The following is a 17,193-nucleotide window of genomic DNA, read 5'->3' on the forward strand; positions in this document are numbered from 1 at the left end:
CAGGACATTGGTTAGGCCACTTTTGGAATACTGCATGCAATTCTGGTCTCCCTTCCTATCGGAAGGATGTTGTCAAACTTGAAAAGATTTACAAGGATGTTGCCAGAATTGGAGGATTTGAGATATTGGGAGAAGCTGAACAGGCTGGGGCTGTTTTCCCTGAAACGTCAGAGGCTGAGGGGTGACCTTATAGAAGTTTATAAAAATCATGAGGGGCATGGGTAGGGTAAATATACAAGGTCTCTTCCATTGAGTGGGGGAGTCCAGAACTAGAGGGCATAGGTTTAGGGTCAAAGGGGAAAGATATAAAAGAGACCAAAGGGGCAACCTTTTCATGCAGAGGGTGGTGTGTGTGTGGTATGGACTGCCAGAGGAAGTGGTGGAGGCTGGTACAATTATCACATTTAAAAGGTATCTGGATGGGTATATGAATAGGGAGGGTTTGAAGGGATATGGGCTGGGTGCTGGCAGGTAGAACTGGATTGGAGTGGGATATCTTGTTGGACTTGGACGAGTTGGACCAAAGGGTCTATTTCTGTGCTGTACATCTCTATGAATCTATGACTCTATAAGGAAGGACCTCTAGAAAGAGTAACATAGTTAACATTCTAGATCTGTGACTTTCTCTCCAAATGAGAAAACTTTAAATATTATCAGGTTTCATCAAGTCCAGGGTAAGATGTGGAAGGTGCTGACAAAAATCGATTGTCACTTTTGTTCCTACTTCCTTCTCTTCCCCATCATTTTCTCTAAACTCGTACTTGCTTAACTCCTGTTAAAATCAGAATAATTTTCAATTTTGATGAAGGTCTGTCTGGAGAGATTTCTTGACTGACTGAACATTTCTCACATTTTTGGATTATATGTCAGAAGACCAATTGTCAAATGGACGTTCTGAGTTCTTGCTGATATTATTTCTTCATGTGCAATAATTTCTTTCTCACTGCACTGTCAGTCCATTTGAAGAATGAGAAAGCCCAAGAATTTAGTTTCCTTTTGCCCGCGATTGTTGCAGCAACAGAACTACCGTCTCCACTGTTTAAACCTTATTCATATTTCTTCTCTTACAGGGACTCTGGTCCATGAGACACACAGATTGTCCAATTTGTCTTAGTGACCATTTAAACTCCAGTAGAAAAATACCAATTCTCCTTGCAGTCTATGTCCACAACATCCATGTCAACATTAATGCAACTTGACAAGGAGTGACCACATCTTACGATTAACGACACCAAGCAACCTATCAAGTATAGAACTCACCCGCTGATGAAACAAAATCAGTAAAACCAAGATCTGAGAATTCATGTTAATCAAAAACTAATAAAAAGTTATGACACACAAGCCAGGAATGAAAACCAAAAATTCAGCCCATTCAGCTCACTCCTTCCACTGGCTGCATGAATACATAGGAACCCAGGAAATCTGAGGAGTTGGCCATTCAGCTCTTTGAGGTGCCTCCATTAATTCAACACAATCATGGCTGAACTTCTACTTCAGCTCCACACAATACCCTTATGATCCAAAAACCTGTCAATCTCCGATGTGAATACCACTCAACAACTAAGCATCATCGGTTCTCTGCAATAGAGAATCCTAAAGGTTCATAACTCCTTCAGTGAATTATACAACCAATCCAAGGATACAATTTCACCCATCTTAATTGACCTACCATTTAATCACCATATCATTCTAACATGCTGAACTGCTGTGGAGCAGTTCCTATCCACACAGGTCTTGCTGAAATCATTCCACTTACTTTGTATCTGGTAGTTTTCCTGGGTTCCAATCTGGGTAGCTAGAAATAAAAGTAGTATTAACTTGATTATTAATGTAAGAAGCACCATAATGAATGATCACATGACAAAACAAAACTCCAAAACCATTGTCGATAGAGACAATACATGATAGTTGCTAAAACTTTGCAAGAATCAGAACTTCTTTTTCCAACTTGCCCTTTTTTAACAGCCAATGCATCTCTTCAAACTGAATAATCATCTTACAATAATATTGTTAGTCAAATAATACAAACGGGGGAGGCACAAAAATACGGTATTTTGTGATATATAGTTCACTACTGCAAACTGTAAAGCATCAGTGTAACTTCAGAAACTAACATCACAATATTAGGTTCAGGAAAATTATTTAAACATCCTGCAACCTTATATGCTATCAATAAAAAAAACTGGCACAAACACCAAGGTCAGTGATCAATTCCTAATGTTAATACATACACTCTTTGAAGAAGCAGACAACGTAGTTTGTGTAATGGATCATTCATATGGCCATTCCAATCCTGTACAACAAGAGGAAGATGAGGACGTTTCATTAACGAAAGAGTGTTTCAATAAGAAAAGGCTGTACAATTACAAATAGATAACATTTCAGCTTCTGTAGTCAAAATCAAAAACTCCAGTAAGTAGAATTATGTCTGTTTATTCAAGCAAATTAACCAATAGCATGCTTGTGTGCATTATACAGAGCAGTGAGGACAGTGAATGTGAAAGTCTCTAGTCAGAAGGTTACTTAAAAATCACACCCATTTTACAAGACATCATGTGAACTCCTTGATTATAACTTTGGAACTTATGGTTATTTACTTGTATTCCGTATTCAGGTTGAACAAATCTGGATACATACTGTGTGAACTAATACAACTAACACGTCACTCTCAATCAAACCAGAGCATACAAATTTAAAATGTAATATATCTGCCAAAGCAAATTTAAATGCAATTATTTAGATTTGTGAAGCAACATTATGAATTAGAATACAGCCATGAATTCATAACATAAGCTGTAATGTCAGAATCTAATCAAGGAGAACAAATTTTAAAGAGTATAAAATGTGGAGGGACATTCATAAGGAGGAAATTGGGCAGGGTGGGGGGAATTTAAGATGGCAGCAATCTAACAGGTCTGCCTTGCTGAGCTCTGCACCACAATCAGAGCAAAGTAGTGCTTTCTCCCTCCCCTCACTCGCCATTTTCAAAAAAATCAGAAGCGTAAAGTCCCCAGAATTTCTAAATATCACTGTTAATGTTCAGGGATGACTCAAGGAAAGGAGCCGCGTGGATTGCAACATGCATGGCACGCCTCTGCGGCAACGGACATGCCCATGTTCATCAAACTCAGAGAGAAAATTGAATCAGCACTGGAGGACCAGACTGGAACCGACCTTGGTCATGCTACAAAAGCATGAGAAGGAGATCCAACATCTCTGGCAACACACTGAGGTGGAGCAACGAACTGCAGTTTTGGAGACCATGGCGGATTCAGGCCCTGGAAAAACGGGTGTGGGCCTTAATTGAGCAGATCGACGGCCTCGAAAATCGAGGACAGAGAAAGAATATCTGCATTATCGAGTTCCCAGAATGAGAGGAAAAAGATCAGCTGGTCAGCTTCCTGGAGCAATGGCTCCTGCAGGTCCTGGGACTGGGAGCCGAATCAGGTCAGGTGCGAGTTAAGCGGGCCCACTGGGTCACAGTGTGCAGGCCCGGATCGAAGCAGTGCCTCCGCCAGGTCCTAGCTCAATTTCAATGCTACAGAGACAAACAAATGGTTATGGAGGCTTCCAGAATGCTGAGGAAAAATCTATAAGCCCTGATCTACAAGGGGTCGAAAATCATATATTTTTTAGGACTTTTCCGGGGCTCTGATTTGAAAGAAGAAATCTTATGATGAAGTAAAGAAGAGGCTGAGAGACTTGAACATTCAATATTCTGTAGGGTACCCGGCAGTGTTGAGTGAGGCTCCTTGCATAATTTTGATTCAGCAGAGAAGGTAAATGATTTTCTAGATGCTTTAAAATAGACTGGTTGGGGCAAATACTATGGGCAATAGTGTTTCCTTTGTTCCGTTGTTTACTTTGTGTGCCTGATTTGCTCCTGTAATAGGTGAAGTTGTTTCTCCTTTCTCTTTCTTGTTATTTTTGCTAGTCCCTGTTATTTCTTCTTTTTTGGTTAGGATTTCTTTTATTGACAACAAGCGGGGTCAATGAATGGGCGAGATGGGTTGAGTACACACTTTTAATTCCCATGTGTATAAGATATATGTCTTCTTTGTTTCTGTTTTGCCTGGTTTTGGAGCACTGCTTTAGTTAGAACGAGCCATGAGGAGTTAGGGATTAAGTGACTGCCTCCTGTGGACAAGGGGAAAGTCTCCAGTTATTTGTCTTTTGTTTATTTTAGGAGTGGTTATTAGAATTTTTGTTTTGTTAGTGTTTGTAGTTGTATTTTTTAGATCTTATGAATCATTTCTTGTCTACACTCAGCACATTATGAGTAGGGTTCTTCCTCTCAGGGGTGGTGGTGGAGGGTCACAGGATCCTTTAGACGGATATGGCTAGTTGTTTGTTTAGATGATGCACCTGGAACATAAAGGGGAGTCACTCACCGATTAAAAGAAAGTGCTATCGAGTCTCAGAAAGGAGAGGGTCAATGTTCTTCTGCTACAAGAAGCTCATTTAGATGATAAGAAGCATCTAAAGTTACAGCAAGGAGGATTCGGCCAGTTGTTCTTCTCATCTTTTAATTCCAAATGCAGAGGAGTGGTTAGACTAATACAGAACAATCTACCATTCCAGTTGATAGACCATATTAAGGTTGAGCATGGGGGATTTATGATCCTCAAAGCCTTAATACATGGGAAGGAGTACGGCATTTTGAACATCTACTGCCCTTCAGCACACGCCCTCAAATTTTTAACTGATGCACTTTCTTGGCTGATGGCCCTTGCAGTGCGCCACACAATTATAGGGGGAGACTTCAACCGTCTTATGGATCCCAAGGTGGACAGGATGCCAAGAGGTCTTTCGGGCACCTCCCTGTAATCCAAACAGTTGGTGGCCCTATGTGGGGACTTGGGATTGGTGGATGTGTGTAGGTGTCTTCACCCTAAGGGAAGGGATTTCACTTTCTTTTCCAACGTGCACACAAGGATCGATATATTTTTTGCTCCAGCAACTTTTTTGGATTTGGTACTAACCTGTAAGATTGGGAATATAGTCAATTCAAACCATGCGGCAGTGTACTTGGAGGTTAAGATCGAGGTAATGGGACAGATACATGACATTGGCGCATGGATCCTTTTCTCTTGAAAGATAGTAAGTTTATTGAGTATTTTACAAGGGAGTTTAAGACTTTCTGGTATATTAATTTGGGTACGGCCAGTAACCCATCGGTGCTCTGGTATAATGCCAACACTTATTCAAGAGGTATAATTATCTCGTACTCAGCAACCCGGAAGAGACAGAGGGGAGAGCAACAGCGTGTACTTGAGGCCCAGTTGAAGGCAGCCGAGACGGCATATTTTGGCAGACTTTCTGTGACTAAGTTATAGTGGATTACAGCTCTCCGTGCTGCTCTGAACTCCGCGCTCACCCAGGTAGTGAAGAGAGAGGTCTCCTTTGTGAAGCAAAGACTATTTGAGCACAGTGATAAGCAAGGTAGATATCTGGCATATCTGGCGAGGAAGAAGAGCGCTCCTCGATCTATCATGTCCATTAGAGAGGGTACTGGTACTCCCACTCACAAGTCCAAAAAGATCAACGCAGTATTTAGGAAATTTTATACAGTTATATTGATTGGAGGGCTGTGAGGATGGGTTGGTGAGGATGGAGTCCTTTTTTTGAGAACTTGGATCTTCCAGGTATAACTTCGGAGCAGGCCTCCCTTTTGAATGTCCCTCTGACAACACAAGAGATACAAGCGGCAGGAAGGCAGCTCCAACGTGGCAAAGTACCTGGCCCAGATGAGAGTTTTATAAGGATTTTATAAACATGTTGGCTGAGCCAATGTTGGGCACATATAACCATTAGCGAGTTTTGAGAAGATTTGTAGCTCAGGTTGAGGTTCTAGATATAGGTTTGTTCGCTGAACTAGAACGTTCATTTCCAGAAGGTTCGTCACCATACTAGATAACATCTTCAATGAGTCTCCGGATGAAGCACTGTTGATGATTCCTGCTTTCTATTTATATGTTTGGGTTTCTTTGAGTTGGTGAGATCATTTCCAGCGGTGGTGTAATTTCCTATGGTGATGTCATTTCCTGTTCTTTTTCTCAGGGGGTAGTAAATCGGGCCCAAGTCAATGTGTTTGTTGATAGAGTTCCGGTTGGAATGCCATGCTTCTAGGAATTCTCATTGACTTGGGCCCAATTTACTACCCCCTGAGAAAAAGAACAAGAAATGACATCACCATTGGAAATGACACCACTGCTGGAAATAATATCACCAACTCAAAGAAACACATACATAAATATAAAGCAGGAATCTTCAGCAGTGCTTCATCTGGAGGCTCATTGAAAATGTTACCTAGTATGGTGACAAACACCTGAAAATGAACTTTCCAGCTCAGCGAGCAAACCTATATCCATGTATAACCATCCATATAGTCAGGACTGCCTCCCGCCCTCTCTCAGGGAGGCTAAAGGTTTCCTTATTCTTAAGAGAGGGAACGATCCTGAGGACTGCACCTCGTATAAACCCATCTCGCTGCTAAATGTGGATTTTAAAATTCTGTCAAAAACCTTATTGTTGAGGCTGCAGAAGGTATTGCCCTCTATTGTAAAGGAAGACCAGATAAGTTTCATTAAGGATCGCAGCTCCTCTAACAACATCAGAAGAGTGTTGAATATGGTCCAGATGTGTCAACAAAGGTCGATCCTGGGCTTGGTAGTCTCCCTAGATGCGGAAAAAGCATTTGATCAGGTAGGTTGGCCATACCTTTTTTATGTCTTGGAACAGTTTGGTCTTGGGGGGAGTCTTCACCAGGTGGGTGGCAGTGTTGTATAACGATCTCATGGCAGTAGTTCTCACGAGGGGTATAAAATCAGACAATTTTATTATTGGTAAAGGCAGCTGACAATGGTGCCCCTTTTACTTTAGTGATCGAACTGCTGGTGGAGACTATTCTGAAAGAACCCAAAATAGTTGTCCCAAAAGTGGGAATAGGAGAGCATAAAATCAATCTCTATACAGACGATGTTCTACTCTTTCTGGCTAACCTGACAATGTCTGTGCCCCGTTTAATACAAAATATCAATTTATTTGGCTCTTTATCGGGGAAAAAATTAATTTTGTGAAATCCAAGGCCATACCTATGGGGGGGTCTTGTACCTGACCTTGAAGCTGGAATTCGATTTCTTTTTAGGTGGTCACAGGGAGGTTTCCTATATTTAGGTATTTTCATTACCCCTGCCTTTCACCAACTGTATGAAGCTAATTTTGTACAATTGCTCAAGAGGATAAGACAAGACCTTCAGCATTGGGAGGTGCTACCAATATCCTGGTTGGGTCAAATAGCTCTCATGAAAATGAATGTTCTTCATTGCCTGCTATACCCCATGCGAACGCTTCCTCTGGTGCTACTTAGGCAAGTACTGTGGAGACTTAATGGTTGACTTGGATCTTTCATTTGGCACCGCAGGCCCCCTTTTATTAAGTTTGCTGAGCTGTAGCTTCCACAGGAAATGGGGAGGTTGGGGGGAGGTGTCTGTAGAGCTCCCAGACTTCAAAAGATATCAAATAAGTTCTTTATTATCTTATGTGAATGATTGGGCTTGTCAGGATCCGAGGTCAATGTGGCTCGATATTGAGACTCCCCAAGCAAAATGTCCCCTTATTAATTTGCTATTTATGGACAGGATGAAAACTGTCGCTGAATATTGTAAAAGTCCAATCATCATTAACACGGTCAAAGGGTGGAGAATGATACGACAAAGCGAGGGTAATTTACATAAGACCTCCCCGCTCACCCCCATATGAGGAAGTTTCCAGATGAAGGGCTTTTGTCTGTCGATTTTCCTACTCCTCAGATATTGCCTGACCTGCTGTGCTATTCCAGCACCACTCCCTTGACTCTAATCTCCAGCATCCGCAGTCCTTACTTTCGCCCATAGTAGGAACACCAGGATTTCAGCCGGGATTGATAGATTCCGGCTTTAAATTATAGGAGTCTAGGGGAGTCTCCTGTGGGAGACCAATTTGAGGGGGAGGCCAGGATGTCATTTGATCAGATGAGTCATATATATGGGTTATCTATTAGAGACTTCTTCTGCTATTTTCAGATCAAGGACTTTATACAGAAAAGGTCCACGCTATTTGTTCATCCCTCCGATGTGGACAGGAGAGTGCTTCACTCCACAGGCAGTCTCTCAATTAGTACCCTCCATCATTTACAGGGATGGGGTGCCTCAGGAGATATTGAAAAGCTTTAGAGAATCTGGAATCAAGAATTGGGAGCAGAAATTTTGTCAGAAATATGGGAGGATATCTGGGATATTGTGAAAAAGATTTTGATTTGTAATAAAACGCAGGCCATGCAACTGAAGATTATCCATAGGGCCCATCTGGCCCCAGAGCGGCTAGCAAAAGTTTAAAAAGAAGCATCTCCAAGGTGCCCTAAATGTAAAACAGACATCGGCAGTCTCACACATTGCTTGTGTTCGTGCCGTGAGAACCATAGATATTGGAGCACCATAGCAAATGTGTTGGATATGATCTTAGGGACTGAGATTAAGGCAGATCCCTCCTTCTGGGAAAGCCAAATCTACCTTCCCTAGTTGAGCACAGGAAAAAACTGTTTAATATTCTTACAATTGCGTGAGGAAGAACATTCTGATGAGCTGGGTCTCAGAAAAGCCCCCCTTGTCCTTTCGGGATGGCGTAGGTTAGTGAGGAAGCATGTTCCCCTGGATGTCTCTACAAGTATGGTGCACCAGAAAATTGAATTTTTTAATAAGACGTGGCGGCCCTTTTTGAATCACACAGAAGTAGACTTGTCAGCCATACTGATTAGGGTCTTCGTGCAGCCAGGAAGACTGTATCTGGTCGGCTGGGAACCCTGAAAGGAAGAATCCCAAATAAATACAAGTATGTTATCTGATGCTCCTGATGATGGGAGCTTTGGTGGGGTGGCACTGAGTGGTGTAAGTTAAGTTAGTTTAGCTCAGTTCAAACTAATTTAATGTAATTTATTATACCTGATTTTTTATTGAAGTGTAGTATGAGAAGATTGCTTTTTTTTTGGTAGTTTTGATTTGTTTTGTAGAGTAGAGTAGTAGTTAGTTTATTGTTATAGTACAATAATCTTATGGTACAATCTTTTTTGTAATTTTATAATTTTGTAATAAAAATGTAAACATCTTTTTCAATAAAGAGGAGGAGGAAAGCAGGAAGACAAACAGGGGATTGGAGACAGCTTTGGCAGATAAGGTTAACGATAATGGAAAAAATTTCTACAAATACACTGACAGCAACTCGAGACAGTAGGATCCCTTAAAGATCAAAAAGGTTGTCTTTGTGCTGAACCTCAGGAGATGGAAGAGATATTAAATGAATATTCCAAATCACTTTTTACTGTTGAGAAAGAAATGGAGGCTATAAAGAATTTGGGGAAATAATTATTCATGTTTTCAAAATAGTTCACATCACAGAAGAGGAAGTGCTGGAGATCGTAGAAAAGATAAACATTGATAAGTCTCCAGGACCTGATCTCGTGCATCACAGGACATTGTGGGAAATTAGGGAGGAAATTGCGGGGTCCCTAACAAAAATACAGTCCGTTCTGCTATAACACAGTGGTTACATTCTCGTGCAATTCCTTGTTATAAGAAAATCGCATAATAGCTGCACCATTTAAATTAATCGGGCCAGAACTGCATTATAACCAATGCATGCTTTAAAAGTTCACACTTTAGAAAGTGTCCCCAACGTCAATCACCTTACAGTAAATTTGCATTAACAAAATACGCATTATAGCAGGGCATCCTGTATTTGAATCATCTATCAATACAGGTGAAGTACCAGAGGACTGGAGGGTGAGTAATGTTATGCCACTGTTTAGGAAAGGCTGTAAGGAGAAGCTGAAAACGATGGAGCTGTGAGTCTGACATTCGTGGTGGCTAAGTCGTTGGAGGTGATTTAGAAAGATAGTATTTACGTGCATTTGGAGGGACAAGGATTGATTAGGGATAGTCAGCATGGTGTTGTGAGAGGGAAATCGTGTTTTTTTTGAGGAAGTAACCAAAATTTCTTTACATAGAGGATGATCTGCGTGTGGAATGAAATTTCTGACAAATAGGTGGATGTAGGTTTAAATGTTTAAAAGACATTTGGATGGGCGCATGTTTAGGAAAGGTTTGGAGGGATCTGGGCCAGGAACCGGCAGGTGGGCCAAGCCTAGTTTGGAATTATGTTCGGCATGGACTGGTTGGACTGATGCTGTATGACTCTATGACTGATGAGCGCAGAGCATTAGACGTTGTTTACTTGAACTTTAGTATAGGCTTTGACAAGGTTCTGCATGGTAGAGTAGTTAGTAAAGTTAGATCGCATGGGATTCAGAGTGAGCTTGCCAATTGAATACAAAATTGGCGTGATGTTAGGAGACAGAGGGTGGTGGTGGAGGGTTTTTTCAGACTGGAGGTGTTCCAAAGCGGTCGGTATTGAATCCACTTTTGTTTGTCATACATATAAATGATTTGGATGAGAATATAGGAGGCATGGTTAGTTTGTTTGCAGATGACACCAAAACTGGTGACATAGAGGAAAGTGAAGAAAGCTATCGAAGATCACAAAAAAGATCTTGATCAATTGGGTCAATGGGCTAAGGAATGGCAGAGGGAGTTTAACTTGGGTAAATGCGAAGTAATGCATATTGGTAAAACAAACAAGGGCAGGACTTATACAAATAATAGTAGGGCCCTGGATAACGTTGTAGAACAGAGAGTCCCAGGAGTTCAGGTACATCGTTCTTTGAAATTTGCATCATAGGTTGTCAGGGTGGTTAAGAAGACATTTAGTATGCTTGCCTTCATTGCTCAGACCTTTGAGTATAGGAGTTGAGAAGTCCTGCTGAGGTTGTACTGCACATTGGTGAGGCCTCTTCTGGAATACTGTGTGCAGTTCTGGTTGGGAAGGACATTAGCAAACTTGAGAGAGTTCCAAAAAAGATTTACCAGGATGTTGCTGGGAGCAGAGGGTTTGACATGTAAAAATAGACTAAAAAGGCCGGGACATTTTTCACTGGAACTTAGGAGGTTGAGGGATCGCCTTGTAGAAGTTTATAATATCATGACAAGTACAGATAAGATGACTGACAAAGGTCTTTCCCCTATGGTGGGGGAGTTCAAAACTAGGGGGCATATTTTTTAAGGTGAGAGAAGAAAAATTTAAAAATAACATGAGGGGCAGCTTTTTTGCACAGAAAGTATTTTTTCTGTGGATTGAACTGCCAGAACAAGTGGCGAATGCAGGTACAGTTACAACATTTAAAAGGCATTTAGATAAGTTCATGAATTGGAATGTTTTGGGGAGATATGAGCCAAGCGCAGGCAGGTGGGACTAGTTTAGTTTGGGAACATGGTTGGTATGGACTGGTTGGATTGAAGCATGTGTAATGAGTCATACACATTTCTATGCTGTATGACTCTATGGCTCGATAAATGATGTCAGAGATCATTAGAATTAAATATTACCAAGGAACTCACCTGGAGAGTATCAATTATTTTGTCACACAATGAGCAGCAGTGTGGAAGCACCACAGGCAAATAACCAAGAAAATCCTTTATGTTTTGCAGAATAGGAGTTTTCCTTTTTGTCTCAAGGACAGATTCTTCTTCACATGGCTCGTGATGCTCCTCAACTATTTCGTAATCAGATTCAGTGTCGGAATCAGAGTCAAACTTACTTTGACAATTTGGGAACTCACTGAAATGTCTCTCTTTTTTACGAGAACCATCACCACTTATTCCTTCCCGTTCAGATCCAGGACTAGACTCTCCAGATGAAGGATCATAGCCATAGTTGACTAGTGGTTTGAGTACAGTGCCTTGACCTTTTGTCAATGGCTTTTCTTCAATGCTACCATCTCGAGAAGTATTAGTGGATTGGTTTTGTTGCGGAGAATTGTCACTTTTTCCATGTTTCAAAGATGCTCTTTTCTTCTTGATTTGCTTAAGAATCTTCGGCAATGTGTCAAGTGTAAGTTTGTCTTTAGGAAAGCTCTTCACTTCATCCAGATCCTTAGATGAAAGGCCAAGAGCAGCTAAAATATTACTTGTCTTCTGTGAACTGACTGGTTTTTTAATATGTGGCGACAACTGGTTTTGCTGCTGAGCCTCAAAGGAAGGCAAACTGCTTTTAGCAGTGTTGATTTTGCGAGAAGATGCAGTAACTGTAGTCTCATCGTGAGACTGCAGTTCAAAGTTCTGACTGGATTCCACATCTTCTTCAATTTTCTGATCCCTTCCTAAATGTATCGTACCATATGGAATGTGGCTCAGTTTCTCAAATTCTATTTGAACAGGGGATTGGTCAGATAGGTCAACATTTGCAACTTGAAAATGAACCTTTTTAGCACAGCCAATTATGTTCTGACCCTTTGACATTTTATCAGTGGACTACATCAAGTCTGTATCAAAAAGTGTGGCGCTCGAGAAACACAGATCTGCAAAAAGTATGTTGGGCCCTTAGTAGTAATAGGAACTTTTACAAATGTTGTCCAGCTTTATGAAAACAAGGTTAAATAATTTTGCCGATGTTTCTGAGCTGAAAGGTAAAGAAAAAATGTCAGAACAAAGTATTTAAATCACTTGTAAGTCAAAATTTTAAAAATTAACTAAAACATTTACAGCAGTTTGAAGCGATATTTTAAACACCATAAAATAACAAAATGTTTCATTTACATCAATTTGGATATACAAATATCTAGCAAAGTTTGGAAAATTGTGAATCTACAATATACAACCTGACGTGTACTAAACAATGAGGAAAATGAGTATAATTGGCTTCAAGAGAACATAGTTTGCTGGAATGGGCAGATAATGTGACTAATCAAATTCAATACAGAAAACTGTCCAGTGATATTGAAGAAGACATGGTGCAATTTTAAAAGGAATATGAGAAGAAAGACACCCTGAGACTGTTTGTGCAGGTGGCAGGACAGTTTAGTGAAGTCATTAATGTAGCTTATGTAATCATGGGCTTCACAAAGAGAAGCACAGATTTCAAAAGTTTCTTCTAAACCTATATAAAATCCTCATTTGACCGCAGCTGAACTAGTGTGCTATTCTTGGCATTACACTTCAGGAAGGATGTGAAAGCTTTGGAGAGGGTAGAGGGAAAAATTACTCAAACAGTTCATAGGATAAGACATTATGATTACGTGGATGGCCTGGAGAAACTAGAGATTTTCTCCTTAGAGCAAAGAAAGCTAAGAAATTTAATAGAGGTGTTTAAAATCAAAAAGGGTTTAGACAGAGTAAATAAAGAGAACTGTTTCGATTGGCTGAAAGGGGGTAAGTTTAGGTTGACTGATAAAAGGTGCAAAGAGAACATAAGGAAAACCTTCATAAAAGATGTGTGTTCGCCATCTGATAGAATGGTGGATGAATAATCATTTTCAAAAAGAAGCCTGACCGAAGGCAAAAATGTTTCTGGGTTATGGGAAATGAGAAAGGAAATGTGATGAACCAGATTGCTCTCTGAAAGTTGGTGCAAACTCAAACATGTGCCTGCACTGTTCTATACCAGGCAAAACTAGAAACGAAAGTCAGAACCAGCACATGGATGTGCAAACTTTGTATCGTTGCTATACGGGAGATGGTGAAAAATCAATGTCCCAGTAAAAGCTTCACTTTATTTCCTATGAAATATAACTGTTGTGGTTCTGTTCGCCGAGCTGGGAATTTGTCTTGCAGAACAGAACCACAACAACGAGCACCCGAGCTACAAATCTTCCACCAAACTATGAAATATAACTTTCCTGATCAGTGATTGGCCCAGTCAACTTCTTCCTTGATCAGTACTGCACTCATTTCTTTGTGCAACAGAGGGCATACACTTGTAAATAACCACCCAAAAGCAGGAAAAACACAGCTTCCTGTCAACAGTACAATAATCCCTCTTCACGCCAACATGTAGGAGTTGCATTTACAGTTTTGTTTTCACCTAAAGTTTTACAGCACAACTGACCATTGTGATCTTCTGACCACAGAGAAACTGACTGGCTCAAAATGAAAAATGAAAGAGGCTATGGAAGCAGCAGAATCAAAGAACGTTACATCGCAAGTCTTTTTCCAGCTAATGCTGAGAATTTATTGAAAGTTTGATTTATTCATTGCAAAAACTAAAGGATTTTACTGCTCAAGCAATCTTTTCCCACAAAAAAGATATAAAATAGAAAGGCAAATTCTCGTATAGTTGAACTGGTAACGAATTTCCTACCAAAACGATGAAAATTACTACAAATGAAATCAAATTCATAGGCAATGTTTGTAAATGGATGCAATGCATGCACAGACACTTCTACTGCAGCTATCTAGATTAATTTCAAAGCAAATGTAACACAAGGTTTTCCTGCAAAAACAAGGAAGATATGTAAACTTAGGAGTAAATTCAGAAAAGCAAGCAAAGACAACCAATTAGGAAGTGGGAAACATGTTGAGACAAAGATCCAGAAAGAAGCACCAAGTTTTGTCATTTTTATCTGTGAGCACACGTTGCAATTACAATAAATTAGAATTTCTAAATAATTTCCTACATTACCTGAGAAAATCTAACACAAAATGATTTACAAAAATATGCTACTTAGATACAAAACTAACGTGGAATGCAAAATTTCTTGAAAAACTCTAAACCATTTAGTATAATTTGAACTGTTAAGGTGACTACTGCATTCAATATGCCATAGATTAATCATACTTTAACTGGAATTCACCTGCACCAGACTGTGTAAACGTTAAGCTATAAATTAAGAAAAAAAACATACTTTCAATAGAAAAGCAGAAAAGATGAGATACAGTATTCTAAATACAGGGAGCAAAAATTATCATTTTAAACAAGTGTTGTACCCACTGACAACTTCCCTCACAATGTCTGACATTTCAGCACCATACCGTATGCCACACTGGCTGCATTCCTATGTCTCCACACTACAATGAGATTATTAGCATTCATTTCTAAAATCCCCAAACCTGGAAGGGCTTTACCAATTTGCATCCCCTCGTAGTGGTATTAATGTTTCACCCCAAGTGGGGGGACTATTGCCATTCACTCCTAGTAGGGGGAATTACCAACCTTCACCCAGATTGGAAGTTACTCCCATTCCTAAAGCAAGTGAGACTTATTGCTATTCCAGATCTCCAATGGTGTATTTTCACAATACCATAACTAGTGGAGCTTACTACTGTCCCTTGCTATCAGTGGGAGTATTAGGGTTCCTCACCTCCCTTGCCCTCATTGGGAATATTCATGCCTTTGACTCCAGGAGAGTATTTCTGGCTTCAGCAGTGGTGGGTGTGGTGTTGGTGGTGGATTACTGCCACCCTCAGTATGGATATTAACTGTTTCTCTTACTGGAGGTATTCATAACACACCCTCCTCGCTAGGTATTTTACTGTCTCCACCACTGGGGCAAATTACCGCCACCTCCCTGTTGTTTATTATTGTGACTTTCAATGGAGAATGTTACACTGAGTAACACTGTACACCTCACTGTCGGCATTACAGCCCTTCATGGGCTATGATTTTTCAGTGAGGTATTAGTGAACCCCCTCACTGGTGGTATGAGTGGCTCTCCCACTCACGGAGTAACAGCACCTTTTCAGAGGGTATTATTGTTCCCCTCAATAACAACACCGCTGCACCCTCACTGATGTTATTATTAACTCCTCACAGGGGGCATTACAGTTCCCTCGCTGGGAGATTCTTCTTCTCTTACAGGTGATACAATACCCCCATCTCTGGGAGATTAATGCCCCCCTTAAGGGATAGTATCCCACAGCAGGGCATTATTGTCCACCTCAAAAGGTATTATTGTCCTTCAGATGGTAATATTGCCCCATCTCTGGAATGATTGCCCACAAAGAGGGCATTATTGTCCCCTCAGGCTTCCATGGTAGGTCTTGGAATGTATCCCACACAAGTACAAGGGGACGACTGTGTTAGTGCCCCTCAGACAGCATTACTGCTCCCTCATCGTGGGTATTATTACTGCCACAACACAGGGGATTATTGCCCTATCATAGGCTATTATTACTGCCCCCTCAGAGAGTATTACAACTGCCCCTCAGTGGGTGCTATTACTACCCCATCAGAGGGTATTTCTACTGCCCCCTCATAGAAGGTATTATTACTGCCCCTCAATGGGTATTATTACTGCCCCATCAGAGGGTATTATTACTGTGCCAGAGGGCATTATTACTGCCCCAGAGGGTATTGTCACTGTCCCCTGAGGGTCTTGTTACTGCCCCTCAAGAGGGTACTACTGCCCCATCAGAGGGCATTACGACTGCCTGAGGGCATTGCTACTCCCCCCTCAGCGGGTATTACTGTTCTCCAGAGGGTATTGATACTGCCCCCTCAGGGGGTATTATTACTGCCCCCTCACAGAGGGCCTCGCTGCCTCTCCTCCTCCCAGTTTCCTATATTTTCCTTATGGCTCTATTCCCCCCCAGATTTTAATATAAGATGGTGGTGGCTCTGCGGGGGGAGCAGACAACCTGCAGTGTGACAGCGCGACTGACTCACTGGCAGTTGTCCTCAGCTGGACCCCTGGGAGAGTGGGTCCGGTGAGGGAGTGGGGGGTGGGTTATTTTGGTTGCTGGGGGTTTAAACCCCTCCGTTTCTGCCCATCCCCCCACCCCACCCCCTCCTCTCTCCAGCTCCTCACCAACTTCCGTTGACCCTCGAGCGGCTGCAGCGGGGGATAGGCCCATGATGCACGGCGTGGCCTCAGCCTCAGCCTCGGCCCCGCCCCTAACCCACTAGCTGCCAGGAATCCCACACCGCACCGCGCGGCCCCACATTGTGCCAGCAATCCCACACCGCACCGTGACACGAGTCAGAAACAGTACAGCGGCTCGCGACCACCCCGCACCGTGCCAGGAATCCCAGGCTGCATCGCGCGACCACCCCAGTGCCAGGAATCCCACACCGCACCGCGCGACCACCCCAGTGCCAGGAACCTTATCCCGCAGCCCTCTCAATGCCAGGAATCCCACAGTGCACTGCGCGGTGGACAGGTGAATGTTATCTTTTGGTCCTATGGTCTTAAATATAAACTTTCCCACTCCATCAGCTGTTTATCCAGGAGTAGGAGCATAGGAACAGCAGTCGGCCATTCATCTCCTCGAGCCTGCTCCACCATTCAGTGGTATAATTGACAGATATCTGTGGTCTAACTTCATGTCCCTG

At 41.7% G+C, this 17,193-nt stretch overlaps 1 protein-coding gene across 1 annotated transcript in view; it reads right to left on the bottom strand.

Annotated features, from left to right (window-relative positions):
• LOC140492256 (uncharacterized) overlaps positions 1 to 16,799 on the bottom strand; it is a 62,602-nt gene extending 45,803 nt beyond the window's left edge. Inside the window, exons 1-4 of the mRNA XM_072591187.1 lie at positions 16,670 to 16,799; positions 11,487 to 12,546; positions 2,232 to 2,293; positions 1,757 to 1,795 (exon numbers count right to left, since the gene is read on the bottom strand). Coding sequence (XP_072447288.1) covers positions 1,757 to 1,795; positions 2,232 to 2,293; positions 11,487 to 12,386 — 1,001 coding nt within the window. The 5' untranslated portion in view covers positions 12,387 to 12,546; positions 16,670 to 16,799. The remainder of the gene's footprint in view (positions 1 to 1,756; positions 1,796 to 2,231; positions 2,294 to 11,486; positions 12,547 to 16,669) is intronic.
• Positions 16,800 to 17,193: the final 394 nt, after the last annotated feature.

This window comes from Chiloscyllium punctatum, chromosome 20, assembly GCF_047496795.1.
Source record: "Chiloscyllium punctatum isolate Juve2018m chromosome 20, sChiPun1.3, whole genome shotgun sequence".
Taxonomy (NCBI): Eukaryota; Metazoa; Chordata; class Chondrichthyes; order Orectolobiformes; family Hemiscylliidae; genus Chiloscyllium; species Chiloscyllium punctatum.